Source organism: Pipistrellus hanaki (genome assembly GCF_964339955.1).
Source record: "Pipistrellus hanaki genome assembly, chromosome: 1".
In the NCBI taxonomy this organism is placed as follows: domain Eukaryota; kingdom Metazoa; phylum Chordata; class Mammalia; order Chiroptera; family Vespertilionidae; genus Pipistrellus; species Pipistrellus hanaki.
Window position 1 is genome coordinate 197,837,882 of NC_140503.1, and position 16,020 is coordinate 197,853,901.

At 34.3% G+C, this 16,020-nt stretch overlaps 1 protein-coding gene across 1 annotated transcript in view; it reads left to right on the plus strand.

The window, feature by feature from the left end:
* DHX15 (DEAH-box helicase 15) overlaps nucleotides 1-12,222 on the plus strand; it is a 46,957-nt gene extending 34,735 nt beyond the window's left edge. Inside the window, exons 9-14 of the mRNA XM_084890552.1 lie at nucleotides 63-171; nucleotides 673-864; nucleotides 3,705-3,827; nucleotides 7,367-7,557; nucleotides 10,037-10,206; nucleotides 11,655-12,222. Of these exons, the coding sequence (XP_084746678.1) occupies nucleotides 63-171; nucleotides 673-864; nucleotides 3,705-3,827; nucleotides 7,367-7,557; nucleotides 10,037-10,206; nucleotides 11,655-11,772 (903 nt within the window). The 3' untranslated portion in view covers nucleotides 11,773-12,222. The remainder of the gene's footprint in view (nucleotides 1-62; nucleotides 172-672; nucleotides 865-3,704; nucleotides 3,828-7,366; nucleotides 7,558-10,036; nucleotides 10,207-11,654) is intronic.
* Nucleotides 12,223-16,020: the final 3,798 nt, after the last annotated feature.

The window sequence follows — 16,020 nt, forward strand, 5'->3', positions numbered from 1 at the left end:
GTTTTCTGGAGCAAGATGATTAAGGAATATTTAACAGATCAAATATTTTTGTTTTTTGCTAGGATAATACCTATCCTGAGATTTTGCGTTCTAATTTAGGATCAGTTGTGTTACAGTTGAAGAAACTTGGTATCGATGATTTGGTACATTTTGATTTTATGGATCCACCAGGTATGAATTCTCAGTATATTTCATCAAGTCTTATGACCAAAATTGGCTGTCTTTCTGTGTATTCTATTTAGTACATATATTAAAAATATTTTACCTTTTCTTCCAGTAAGCATCAAAATAAGTCCTATGCATTAGCATTAAAATTAAAAAGAGTGACAATTATATAATCATTTTTTTCCCCTTTAGAATAACTAAATTATTCTGGGAGTTATTGAGTAGGCATTAAAATGTGAGAAATTTTCTAATTTATTTTTTATAAAAAAAATAATTTGATGAACATTTATTTATGAAGATGACTATTTTAGTTACAATACAGGAAAGTTTTGTAATTCTATGTGATTCATTGTTTGCTAGATCTTAGTAATTGAATTTGATGATAATTTGAGTTTTTAGTGTGGTCAACTATAGAATGAAAAATAAGACTGCTTATAATGCCTTTTACTTGGTCACACTTTTGGTTGCTAAAGACAGCTTAACTAATATATTATCTTTATCCCCTAGCTCCTGAAACTCTGATGAGAGCCCTAGAACTTTTGAATTATCTGGCTGCTTTAAATGATGATGGAGATCTGACTGAATTGGGATCCATGATGGCAGAGTTTCCTCTAGATCCACAGCTCGCTAAAATGGTTATTGCAAGTTGTGACTACAACTGTTCTAATGAGGTCCTATCTATTACTGCTATGTTGTCAGGTAATAGAGGGAAAGGAACTTTAAACCCAGCTCTTCAAAGTTTGGGTGGACTTCACTTTTGGTTTTGGTTTTTAATATTTAGTATTATAGTGCACTTTATAGATGGTCTTAAGGAACTCATTTTGTTTCCTAAATATCTTGTAAATAGCTTTATAATTACATACAGTATTTACAAAAGTAAACTCATTGTGCACAAAATATAGTGAAAACATTGGCTCCCTTTAGTGCAAATAAAAATTGAAATAAGAAAAAACAGTCTGAGCACAATTGTAACTGAGTTCTTTGGTAAGTCGGTCAGTTTTGCGCTTTATTACTGACAATACAAGAAGAACTTTGTTCTGTACTTCGCACTATTAAGTCAGCCTGAGACAAGCCCAAACTATCATTTAAAGTAAATTTTTTCCACTTGTGTACATACGTATTTCTGTGGCATTAAAAGATGAATTTCAAGCTTAGTATCACATAAATAGAAACAGGAATGTATAATTTTAGCCTTAATATCTAACCTGGTAATTCTTTTACCATGGAAGACAGACACTTGATAAAAGAAATATACATGAGATAAAACTGTTAATTTTAAAAATTGGATCATTAAGCAGAATAAATAGTGCTGTTTTTTAACAGTAAAGTTTAATCCACAATTGAGTAGTAATTAGGAACTTACATTTTCCAAAAATAAGAAATATTGTTTACATACAAAGGAACACTGATTGTTTTGGTTAAACCTAAGTTTTTATTCTACTATTGATAGTTTTAGTACTGGGTAGAACTGACTTCCAGACATGGAGTGGTTTATTGGTCTTAATTACAACTTAATGCCTCAAATAGTTCAAAATCTTATGGAATTAAAGAATAAATTGAAATTTCTTCTAAATATAAAAATTTTGGCCTACTTTAGATCTATGGTATATTTTAATGGTGTGGAATTTGTTTTAAGAACTAGCTAAAATGTTTTTTGCAGAGTTATGACTGATCAGACTCAGAGCAGATGGGCAGGGCAGTGTATTGAATCATTTTAATTAAATTGTAGTCTCACTTGCGGAGGTGGTGGTAGGTTGTTGTCTGCCTTTCTTATTATATGTTGTTTGGTAGATTCTCCCACTGTGCTTATCCCAAGATTTTAGTTTTTAGGTCAAGAACAGGACAAGAGTTAACAGATTATTTGTGTATTTACTCTATATTTATTGTTACCTATCTAGTTTTTATTTTTCCTAGTTCTCTTATCAGGCATACAGTTACCATTGTTTGAGTTAATATTAGTTCCTTTAAAAGGTGGTCATTGTGATGCAGTTGAAATCTTCCAACTACATGTCTTATTTGTAATAGGAATTCTACAAAACAGGGCTTACTGGTCGTCATCTTCAGCATATTAAGGGAGTGAACATTTATGTGCAGCAGTTATTAAGGATGGCATTTGGGGGTGGGAAATGTTGAAAGACCAGGAAGATGTCATAGAACAAAAAGATTGTTGAGCTTGGCATACTTTGTTTCCATTTAAATAGTTTCTGAAGTTTATAATGCAAATCCGGTCATAGAGTGCTGCTTATCCCCACTAACTGGTAGCCAGTCCATGTTAACTCACAACTATGCGAGGTTTATGTACTTTAATGAATTACCTTGCTTCAGTTACATTCAGCAAGACAATATTTACTGTGATCATTTGTCTTTGTCTCTCTTTGGCTTCTTTGGCATCTTTTTAAAGGGGAAACTGTATGGAAACAAGTAATTTGATACTGTATATGATTTTATTGTCGGTTATTCCCGTTAACTTCTATCTGAACTGATAATTATTTGAATTGACAAGGTTTTAAAAGCTTTAAAAATGTGTTGACAAAGTCCCAAGCTGTTAAGTAATTTTATTTTCATATTGCTTTTATGACTATGGAGTTGCTAAAGTGAATTAAGGAAAGTTGTATTTCAAAAAATGTAGTGCACGCTTTGTAACAACTTCAAGTTTCATGTGAATTAATATTGAGGCTCTAAACACTAGTTTCACATTTTGATGACCCTTGAAATAATGACTGTTTCAGACTAATTGTCAATTTTTTAAACACAGAATTTTGCTTTTATATTTAGGTTTTTATTTATATAACTTTTTTTTTTTTTTTTTTAGCTTGGGACTTTATTACTAATCTTTTCATTAAAATGCTGAAAAACTAGGCTGAATATCCATCCAAGCCTTTATGAATTTTCTTAATTCAGAGGCGGTTTAACCTTCCACCACTACTGCTATCATCAAACCCAAGATTTCCTGATATTTTTGATGTTACATATGCTTCTGCTCACCGGTGCTAATAGTGATACCCACCAGTTGGTAATAGCCACAGTACTAGGGAAAAAATTAAAGTAGCATTGTGGCAGTAGATTGGTTTGAAAGTTGTTTTTAGCCCAGCAAGTGTAGCTTCATAATTTTCATAGCCATTCAGTAGATTCATTGGATGGCTTTTTGAAAAATTACATCTAGCTAAAAGGCTATTGACACCATAATTCTGGTTATTGGTAGAGCTATCAGCACTGGTTTTTTTTTTTGTTTGTTTGTTTTTTAAATAAGTTGAGCTTTCTAGTATCTTGATGGCCTTCAGAATAGCTGTTTTGATGCCTACTTTTAGATCTAGTTAAAATAATCAGGTACTCTGTAGCTTTGCAACCCTCTTGTCTTACAGATGTGGGTAGGTGTTGATGTACCAAATCAAGGTAGTACAGTCCAAGATGCAGTTGGAGGCCATCCTGCCCTGCCCTATGCTCTGTGAACTGACCTAGCTAGGCCTTGTTCCTCTATCTGTGAATGCGTGACTCATCGATATGGGCGTTTGTGTTGGGCCCATACCAACCTTGTTTAGTCCCACAGTGTTTTGTTCGCCCCACGGAGGCCAAGAAAGCTGCGGATGAGGCCAAGATGAGATTTGCCCACATAGATGGAGATCATCTGACACTGCTTAATGTATACCACGCTTTTAAACAAAGTAAGTGAAAAACAGGTTAAAGGCACTTTTTGTCCAAATATCACGTGTATCATATATGTCTTCATCTCACTTTCATATATTTGAGACAACTTTACATTGGAAAGTCAGAGGTACCTTTTAGAAAAACTCCTGACTAGCATTTTAAGATAGAAATTGATTATCTTTTTTAAAGTTTTGCTTTTTCGGGGTGGGGGGTAGTTACAAAAAGCTAAGTTCAACTTTTCAAGATGCATTATTATTATTATGTACCATTTTCTTGTATAATTCGCAAAGGCATTTTTCAAAAAGCAGCTGTGTACAAGTGGGTTTAGTGGAACAGTCTTACAACAGAAGTTGGTATATAAATTGTCATCTTTGTGAAAAGCAGTAGATCTTGTGTTATTAAGAACTTTAAGAAATTCACTCTTTGACCCAGAAATTATCTTTTAGTATCCTGATATGATTAAAGTATTTTAATCACAGAATTATTTAAGATATTTTAAAAATGGAAACTACCTAAATGCTCACCAGTAGAAAGATGATTTAGTGGTTTATGCTATAGCCACATGATAATCTAGCTTTAAGTCATGTTTTCAGGCAATATTTAATGACATGAGAACCATGGTATAGTTACTTGAAATTGAGGAAATGTAGTAATAATGAAGTTATTGCTAGATGCTGTTGTTATGCACCATTTTTAAAATTAGATGAGAGGAAACCTAAAAAAAAAAATATGAACATAATGGTGATCTGAAAGTGTTTGATTTCTACATGTATGTAGGCTAACCTGTTGGATGACAGGCAAAGATAGCCTTACATCATTATCACCATTACCAAAAATGTGGGGTTCTCAGTCATGCTGAGTTTGTGGTTTCTGCTAATGTTAGATTTTTAATTTATAACATTGGTGTTCACATTTTGCACCTCTTGTTTTATTTGTAACTCATTTCTATTATCTCATGAGAATTCTATTTATACTTCTAAAGTAGTCTGTTAACTTTGGCACCTCTCTGTAGGAGTGATGGTGAATTTACTCATCTCAGGGTCCAAAAAGTGCTGGAGGGCCAATATGTGGAACAAAGAGCATAGCAGCCAAGGTTCTGCACATCTGTGTTTTACCTGTGAACCCTGGTATGAGCTCGATAAAATTGATGGTGTCAGGTGAGAAAAAGTGTGGAACCCTTCTCTGCCCGGGTCTGACAAATTAGGGGCAGGTAGGGAGGCAAATGAGAATCCTAGAGATGGTCAGTACATAGTTTACTTCAGAGCATTTATTTTATCTTGTGCCTGAAGTATTGGAAATGCATAATTTTAAAGACTATCCCTTATAGGATAGGTCAGTTCACGAAATCTCTCTTCCTATTGTGTGCCAAGCTGAGTCATACTGGTTGATACAGTGTGTGACCATCAGACACATCACCTACTCACAGACTGACACCTGCTGTAAAGGGAGGGCTTTGAGAAGGAGCAGACTCACTTCCATTGTGGTTTTTAAAATCCTTTTATAGTATTAAGATACTGTTTTAAATGGAAATTAAGATTTCTAAAGGAGCAGATGGTTCTTTAGCCTATTATTCTTACAGGATATTTTAATTCTTTTAAAATGAAGAGATTATATTTTGTCATTAACTGCACTAAGTGAAATTAGGTATTTAAGATTTAAAACTGACAACATTACTAAATAATGCTAGTTTTTCATGCTGTATTTATACTTGGGAGATTCCTGTGAAAATACTGACTAGTAAATATCTACAAAAGCTTTTTCCTACTCCTAAATAGGACCAGCAGTTAGAGGAAGTGTCATGAGTTAGAATTGCAGTATGCACTCACAAGTGCAAATATCAAACTTCTAGGTATATTTGGACATTTCATAGATATTGAATTTGAATGTTTTCACTAATTATTTCTAAACGATATGTTGTATTAATTGAAACAATAGTATATTTGAAAAACATACATTTCTGATTAGTCAAGAGGATCTATTTTATTAGATGCAATGAATGATTACTTAATAAACCTAAAATTACTGGTTTATATAACACTTGAAAAATAACTAGATTTGAGTTATTTTGCAACTCCTTAATTTCTATGATTTTACTCTGAAATTATGTGCTTTATATCTTAAGTGTAGTTTACTGTATTGGCAAGAAATATATAACTAGTATTATTTTAATAAATGTTTCTTTTATTTTATCTCTTTATCAAATTATTTCTCACAAATATAGATAATGTCTGATAGTTCTGTATATCTTGACAAGTTAAAATTTGTTACTCTTTGTGTATTCTAAAACTTTAGAATCTCATAAAAGCTATACTCCAAAGCATAGTGAACACTTTTCAAAAGTTCCCCATTTTTATTGTTTTAGTTTTGACATTGTCATTGCCTTTGAGCTTGTTACAAAGCATCAACATAAGAAAAATACCTAGAAAAATACCTTTAAAGCGGACTTTCTGTTTAATCTGGACATATTCAGTGCTTTGTTTTAAATGTCAGTAAGTTCAGATTGGTGCTTTTCATTTCTCATCCTACATGAGTTAATTAATGGACATTTTAAAACACTTCAATTTAAAGATCCATTCTACTACCCCACCTACCCACATATTCTGTTTATGGATGTGGCTGCATTTTATAGTATGTAAACATTTATTAATATATCTGTTGTTCCTCTGAAAAGTTATTAAGAAAATGAAGGTTATAATTGGTAGAATCCTAAAACCAAGGAGAAAAGAGTGTCAAAGATTAATGGATATCACAGTAGCTGGAGAAGGAACAACATGATTCCAATTTTTAGGTCTCCATTCCCTCCATTTTGCAATGACCCTCGTAGGTTTATTTTCAAAGGTCCTCCTTGTGATTGTCTTTGTTATACAAAGATGTTACTGTGTATTTTCATTATGCTACAGTTTAACTCTTAGATGAGCAACACTAGGTTAGTGGGAAGCTTATCAAGGATTCATCAATGGGGAAATTCCTTTGATAATAAATACCTGTAGGGAAATTACTTAGATGTGCTTAAATAAAAGCCTTGTTTATTAAACATGTGAGTGGAGGTTTCTGACATCCTTGTAAACTTTATCACTTGCATTTTAAACTCTGTCCAACACTCTTTATAAGAGGCACATAGTAGTGAAGGCTTAAGAAGTACAACCAATTGATAATTCTCTCCCCTTCCCTTCCTCTTTAAAAATCAGTAAAAATATATTTATATTTTAAAAAAAAAAAGAGAAATAAAGACATGGCATTTTGCCACATTCCTTCTACTTATCCCCTCTTAGAACATGAATTGGAAACAATAACTCAATTCTTTAGAAAAGGTTTATTAAAGACATTGTTTTGTCATCCAATCGCCTAAAGCTGTTTATTTCTGGTTTTGACCCTCACTAAGGGTTTTTAGTAAAGTGATAACATTGTGACTCATTTACAAAGATGATTTGGTAAATCTCCTTTTTGGGCTACTTAGCTTACTCTTTAAAACAACTTTCCTGTTTAATTAGGTGATACACCTGTTTGGATGATTCATGTCCCTTCTTTTCCACCCCCTTTCTCTTTAACTTTGTAGATCATGAATCGGTTCAGTGGTGTTATGACAACTTCATTAACTACAGGTCCCTGATGTCAGCAGACAATGTTCGCCAGCAGCTATCTCGAATTATGGACAGATTTAATTTGCCTCGTCGAAGTACTGACTTTACAAGCAGGGATTATTACATTAATATAAGAAAAGCTTTGGTTACTGGTTATTTTATGCAGGTATGTGGAAAATACAGGAATACTACATAAATATTTACATAATATTGCTTGTTTCCTATAACAGCCCTTTGAATCGACTTAAACACAAGTCAGTTTAAGAAAGCCTATGAATATTGATTTTAAATGTTATGCCTAGAGTTTCAAATGAACTAAGCTATTAAGATATTTTATTTGTCTATGAATAACAGATTCTCTAAATAGCAAATTACCAATTCAGTTAAATAGAAATCATTTTTAAAATTCTTTATTAATGGAGTGTTTTTTATACCAAATGGATATGTTGGCTATTTTCAGGTGGTATTAGCTATTTATTCAATATAAATTCCAACCCTTGACTTTGATAATGTATTAAAATTTCCTTGAATCTAGATCACCATTGGAGGCATATCATTGTAACAGAACTGAAAGGAAGTAGCTGTCTGGGTTGGTCCAGAAGTATAGTTCACTTTCTTCTTTATGTAGAAACTGATCACTCCAAAGTTCAAATACTCAAATAGTATAGATCATTGGAATTTATAACTAAGACATTTGGGTGTTACTTTTGTAATAAAGATGCTGTATTTGAATTCAAAGTAATTGCAAGAATGTTTATATCAGTGTCCTATAATAAAAACCTAATATGCAAATCGACCGATGGAACAACTGGTCGCTGTGATGTGCACTGGCGCAGATGCTCAACACAGGAGCTGCCTGCAGGCCCCAGGCCAGCCAAGATGGGTGCCAGGGGAACCCCCAAGGGCCCTGCCAGTTGCCCCACAGATTGACCCTGGTCTCCCAGCCAAACCTAGGGACCCTACCCATGCACAAGTTTGTGTACTGGGCCTCTAGTCTTATTTTCAGATCTTATGCTTATCAAAGGTAGTTGAGCAGAAGAGTTTAGTTTTAAAATTCTCCAGACTTTTGGCTGCATATTATATATATATATATATGTGTGTGTGTATATATATATATATATATATATATATATATATATATATATATATGCTGGTGTCTTTTTTACATGTTCTTAAATTTGCTTTTAATAATTTAAGGAAGATGGACAAAGCCATATTCAGGCATTAATTTGTTAAAAAAAAAAAGTATGCATCACTTATCTTGTTTATTTTTATTTATACACACTCTTATTAGAGTTCTAGAATTAGAAGGGGCATAGTTATCTGCTTTAGCATTTGTTAAATATTAGATGAAAATCATCAATCAATGTGTTTGATTATAGACAGAAGAAATACAGGCAAATGCCACATGCATCTTCTCTTTTTCACCCTTTGTTTTTCTGATTACTCAAAGTTGTTTTATTATAGTATATTGCCTGGGACTGATGGGATGGGGTGGATGTGGGCACCCATTTCCCTGATTAGCATTGGGTGCCCATCTCCATAACCATGAATGTGCCAAAGGTGCCACTGCTCTGCGTCATGGTTTTCCCAGTCCCGCCCATTGATACTCAACCCAGCATTCCAATTTTGATACATGAAAAGGTGCCCCAGCCGCCATGCCCATGGCATAGCCCATCACAAAGCTGGTCTTAAGGCAGTAGAAGCAGCTTGTTTGCAGCTGTCCATAGGGACCCAGGACCACTGGCATCTCTCCCCTGGCCTTGGTGGCTCAGCTCTACTTTTTTCTACAGTCTTATGTCTTTGAGGTATTTTTTGCTTCTCCATTTTTACTCTTTATTTTTCTACTAGAGGCCCAGTGCACTACATTCATTCACTTGGATGGGGTTGGGGGGGGTTCCTCAGCATGGCCGAACCTTCTCAGAGGATATGCCAAAGGGGCCAGCCGTGAGCCCACTTCTGGCTCCCCTGTAGGAGCACACTGGCCATCAGGAGGCAGCTCCTGGGTTGAGCGTCTGCCCCGCAGGTGGTCAGTGCGCATCACAGCAACTCGTCATTCTGCCATTTGGTCAATTTGCATATTAGGGTTTTATTATATTTTAAATGTGAATATTCTAGTATTTGCTAATCTACTCCATAGTTGTCCCGTGGTGCTAAAGAACCTACTCAATAGTCTACCGCAGGGAAAAAGACTGGATAGAAAATGTGTCAGGTTGTCTGGCCCATTGGATCCCTTGTTGAAACTACTCAGCTGTGCTTGCTCTTCTAGTGCAAAAGCAACTATGGACAAATGGGCATGCCTTTGGTCCAACGAAGCATTACTTATGGACACTGACTGATATTTAAACTTTATGATCTTTCCGGAGTACCAAATGTTGGTAGATTTTTTTTTACTCCCCTATCCCAATTATTTAAAGATGTTTAAACCATTCTTGGTTGACAAGCCTTAAAAATACAGGCAGTGATTTGCATTTGACCTGCAGTACTTTGCTCATCCCTGCTTATCAGGCAGTGATAGATAAGGCTAGCCGTGGAATAAAAAGCAAAAGTGAGGCCTATACACCACTTTAGTTTTATAACCAGCACATCGAAGCATTGTATTAATTAACTGTGTTTTGTAATAATTTACTGTGTTTTGGTTTTAGGTGGCACATTTAGAACGAACAGGGCATTACTTAACTGTGAAAGATAACCAGGTGGTTCAGTTGCATCCCTCCACTGTTCTTGACCACAAGCCTGAATGGGTGCTTTATAATGAGTTTGTTCTTACAACAAAGAATTATATTCGGACGTGTACAGATATCAAGCCAGAATGGTAAGCAACATCTTTTGCTCGTTAGCATTTTGCTTCAAATGGAATCTGGCTTTATTATAGGAGAGACATTCTTCCTTTCTCTCTTTTATTTATTTATATATATATTTCAGAAAGAAGAGGACTGGGAGAGTTAGGAACATTAATGATGAGAGAGAATCATCAATTGGCTGTCTCCAGTATGCCTCACATTGAGAATCAAGCTCACAACCTGGGCATTTGCCCTAACCTGAAATCAAACCATGACCTTTGGTTCATAGGCCTACGCTCAACCATTGAACCAAGTCAGCTGGGCTTTCCTTTCCTTCTTAAAGGAACTTCGTATTCTATATACTTCAGTGTGTAGTTAGTAGCATTGACCTCATATAGTTGATCTCTTAAAATTTTTGCTTTGCTAAAATGACAGGGGAATTATTGGTACACATACAGGCAGGATTTAGAACCAAATATAAAAAGCTACAGTTGACTAGCATCAAGAGTGTTTTTGGAGCACTTCTGCTATTGTGATTAATTCAAATTCCCCGGTTCCAGGAGTCTGTCAGTCTTTGTATTTTATCTGTCCCATTGTAATTGGCTCTCAACTATTTATTATTTATATGTTTGTGCTTTGAGAGCAAAATAACCAAGAATAAAAATTATGCCTGTCTTTGTATCTTAGCATACTCTTTTTTTCCAAATGTAATCAAACTGTTATTTTAAGCAAAATTAGCTCTCGCGCTCGTGTGCACACACACACACACCCCACCCACATATCCCCCACCCTTTGTGTGTGGGTGTTTTGGGGCTTTTTTTCCTCCCCCTCCGGGAATCCATTCAATAATTTATGATGGCAAACATCAGCCAAGAATGGTGGGACTGAAAGCATTTATTTAGTTGATGTCACTTTTCTATATATTGTGAATCTTCTTTCATACAGTGATTTATGACTTTTGACACTTAAATTGTATAGGACATTACCATTTTATCTTACATACTTTGTTGAGAAGAAATTATATGGCTAAACATTAAAAAGATTTCAGTCAACTGTATTCTTTGGGGTATCTACTTACATTTATAGTTATTAAAACTTTGAAAATGAAAAGATCCAATCATTTGAATATCAAGATGTTTCCTTTATAGACCTGTATTACTATAACCTAAGAGAGATTCGTTAAAATAGTGTTCTAGAATGAATAAATGAATGCCTTTATGTTAATAGCTTTAATATAAGTAAAGCATGTGTTTTTTGTTGTTGTTTTTTTATTTATCTTGATTTTATTTTTAAGTTTATGGAAAGTCCAACATTAGAAAACTTAGAGCTTACTAGAATTATACATTGCTAAAAGAAGTGTTTATAAGGATTTAGGCAATTTATAATTTTATCAGTTTATTCATGGGCAATGCCTATCTTATTAGCACTCCAGAACTAATTAAATGTTAATTTGGTAATTTTTTTCCCCTCTTCTGGACAGGTTGGTGAAAATTGCCCCTCAATATTATGACATGAGCAATTTCCCACAGTGTGAAGCAAAGAGACAGTTGGACCGCATCATTGCCAAACTTCAATCCAAGGAATATTCACAGTACTGAATTCAATGCTTAGAACTGAAGTTATTCAGAGGACAGCTTTAAAAGATGAATGAACTGAAAAGTTCAAGTTGTGCTCTTCACGTTGGTTCAATAATGGCCTTTATTTGAAAGCTTTTTAATTTTTCTTTACAGTAAATATTCCATTCTGATTTCATAAATTAAACATTTATGCCTCCCTTTTATGTTGACACTGTAGCTCATACTGGAAAAGTCGATCAATGTTTTGCAGTTTATTGAAAGTAGTTCTATATATAACGATGTTATAAGCATTTCTTTAGAAATGGTTGAAAATGCTTCTAAAATGTGATTATCGACCATGGTATGCATGATCGTTGTAATTGTTGACATTCCTTTTTAGAAGTTGTGAAATGTTACAACTTGTGCTTATGTAGACACAATCTTCTGTCTCAGTACAGAGGCACTGACTTCAATAAAGTCTATTTATACTAATTTTGGCCAAAGTACTTTGATACCTTTGTTCTAGTCTCTAAGTCTGGCTTCTTTTCTTCCCAAGTGTGGTCTTGTTTTAAAAATGTAAGTACATTCTGATTACATATTTAGCATCTTTCCACAAAGACTACTCTTTAGATAAAGTAGTCTTTAAAGCAATAGTCTTAAACACACAGCTTTGCACTTTATTAATTGGTTAGGATCTGATCTGATGGGTTAAAGTATGTGGTTTTTATTCAAAATTGGATCCAAAAAGGAGAGCTTTCTCTTCATCTTAAAGTGCATTTCATAAGTTTGATAATTTATTATTTTTGTTAACCACATTTTTAGCAAATCTTTCTGTTAGAGAAACAGTCTAAGCACTATACTATGGAAAAAATGTTTATTTGTATTAATAGATAGCAGGGAATGATACTATATGTAGATCTTGGTCTTAGTTTCAGTATTAGGTATTTTATGTGATGTACAAAAGTAATTAGTATAGTGTGTAAAATGTGCATTTGACTTTCCATTCCTGTAACAGGCAGTAGACAAGTTACAAATTCTTTCTAAATCATAAATAAAATGTGTTTGGTGTGACCCATCAAAGGGTCTGTAATTACTTCCTTTCGCTTAAAGACTAAATACTGTACTCATTAATTCCTGAACACCCTTCTTCAACCTCTCCCCCTTTAAAGATATTTAAATGTTAAAGGAAATTTATAAATTGTGTGTATAGTTGGAGTTTAAATATACTTTGAAACATAAATCTAGTATGTGATTTGAGAGAGTTAATTGGGCAAATTAAAGAGTATTTCAGGCTACTGGCATACTTCGGCGTGTAGGTAGTTATTAAATGATGCCTGGTGGCTTAAAGGACTTAATGTGCTTCTGTAAGTATTTGATTTTTGTTCCTGTGGAACAATTTACATGCTGATACAATATTTTAGATTACTTTTAAATTGGTTAACATTTTATCCTACATTAAGTATTGGCGACGTTATCTGCTAGAGTTTTAGTTAGGTTAAGGAAGTACTTGGTCCATCTTTTTCACAAAAAGGCAGTTCTTGTCAAATTTTTATGTTGCCTACTCACTGTTTCCAGTTTTGTAAGGCTGGCCACATCATATAAAACTGGCAATTTAATATTTTGTTAACATTTTTAGCAAATTTCTTAAATCATTGATGTTATTGGCAAAGCTATGGCTTTAAAGCTCATGTTCTCCAACCTCTTTGTTTTATAGATGTGGCAACTGATTACTAAACTGGTTATAATTTCCCATGTTCACCTAGGTCACAACAAGAAAATTAAAAACTTTTTCTACAATGTGTAGAAATTGTTTTTGAAGATTTTCTGAAGCAATACCTATAAATACTTGGGATTCTCTTCTGAATAACTTTTAATGGCCATCCCTCTGCTCAGATACTTTAAAGAAGTCCATTACTTTGTTAGTTCTGTTAGAAATGCTGAGTTAAAATCTGTTTCTAATTCTTCCTTCCAGAGCTTTTAGTAAAGTAAGACTGTTTCACAATACCATTTAACTGTCACCTTCCTTTATTCTTAGGCTGTTTTCCCCTCAGCCTCCTCTTCTTTGACATGGTTTCTGGATATCCTAAACAACCTCTGCCAGGCATTCAGCACTGTGGTCTAAAATGGGCAGCGTGCAGTGGAACTTAAAATTCCGGGGGGACCAGACATACCAGCATTTCTGTTAATGCAACTTATCGCTAACATTATAACGAAATTTGATAACATAATATGATTTATATTAACCTTTCCAGCACGCTTTCAGCTTATATTAATCTTACTATAAATTTAAGGCTTCTAATTATTACATGATAGCTTTGTATGTGGCTCAGGGCTGAGAAAAGACCCTTGGACCATGGAAATCTTTGGAGACTTCACATTTAAATGTATCCATAGTTCATCCAATAACCTTTAAAATATCAAAGACATTTTTTAAATTGCTTAGGATAGGAATATCTAATATAATGAGAAACATGCATTGTTTTCAAATTCAGTTTTTATCTGTATTGAATTTAAAAATAAAGTTAACATTTGATATATACTCCATTAAACATCTATTTAAATTTTATAGTTTCTTCTAATATTAGAGAAAGTATGGGAGGAGATAGTGTTCAGAATTTTTAGTAGTGGCCTACCATATCTATGGGTAAGTGACCTTGGAGATAACCATTGCACGAGTGCTCAAGTTATCTTTCCATCGCCAAGACAAACATGTTCATTGAGCATTTCTTACTGCAGCGAATTTCGGTACATACTGCTCAGATTATGGGAACTTGCTTCTTTTGTTTACTTGCATTATTTAATTTGAACTTCGTAATTCCTCATTTTTAGGATATTTGAACTTAACCAGCAAAAATCTCTACCACCTATATCATTCACTTAACCCAAACCTGCGAGTTACTTATATTTAGCAAAGTTGTTTTCTTTAATTACTATATGGGCATATTTTACTGTTTGAAAAGATGCTATTTTTATAGTCTTCATTTATAATTAATAATAGACTAATAAATGGAATCTGATTGAGAACTCAAATCATAAACATGAAAAAAACCACATTTATGTATGTTGGTTTTGCATTTGATGTTTTCAAACCTAGCCCCCTGATCCAGTTTTGTTTTGCTTGTAGTGTTCCTTTATAGAATTTCGGTAAAAACTGCTCAGTGATACCAGTCATTGTTCATTTCATTAAGCACTATCTCTGGAAGGCATTGTGTGAGACTATAAAAACAGGATAGCTTGAATAATGGGCCAGTTGTAGCTTTAAAAAATGTGCAAAGACCTGAGTTGTAAAGAAAGGTATAGTTAATGTGTTAGTGAAAAAATTAAAGAGCTATAGTAATCAAAAAGGGAAAGGTAGGTTAAGATTAGGCAAATATTGAAGAAAGTGATTTATAAATAAGCAAGTTAAACAGTTGAGTGAGTCATTGGACTCAGATTAGCTTACATCCCTGGTTCTAGCCAGTTGTCATGTCAGAATTCCTGATAGTATTTCAAACAAAGTTGGAAATACAAATTTATATATAAAATATTGTTAGAAATTACAGTTTCTTAATTTTTTGGTTCTCAGACTCTTAAAGCTGGGTTCTGGGCAGCTGTTTATAACTTCTGCATTAAATAATCAGAGAAGTTTTGTGAAGGAGGTTTAACCGGACTTTAAAACATTAATTTCTACAGCATCTTTGATGATTAACAGCATTTCAAGCCATGGGCAGTTTTTAAAGTTGGGCTTAAGTACACCCAGTATAAAGTCACTTTTTAGCTCTACAGACAAATGTGTACAGTAGGTCCTCGGGTTACCTCAGAGCTCTGTTGCTATGGCATGACGTTTTCACCATGAGTCGGAACCCACCTACATAAGCACCTACGTCACATGGCACACACACACAGCAATAATGAAGTGAAACAGTAAAAAAAAAAAAAAAAAACAATTCCTGACCTTGTGGTAAATCATCTATACTAGTAAAAGAATACTACACGAATTGGTCATGATGCTTTCACAATAACAATCTAACAGCAGGCTGTGTGGGGTGACCAGGCCAGCAGGGGGGCAGTTGGGGGCAACCAGACTGGCGCGGGGGTGGGGTAGGGGGTCAGGTAGAGAAACGGGGGTGATCTGGCAGGTGTAGGAGCCAGTGGTACTAGGTTGTGAGGAATGTCTAACTGCCAGTTTCGGCCCGATACCTGGGAAACGCAGTCGGACATCCCCCAAGGATTTTGGCTCGGCTGAGGGCACCAAGCCTCTAGTATCTAATAAAGAGGGAATATGCTAATTTGCCCTCACGCTATTACAAA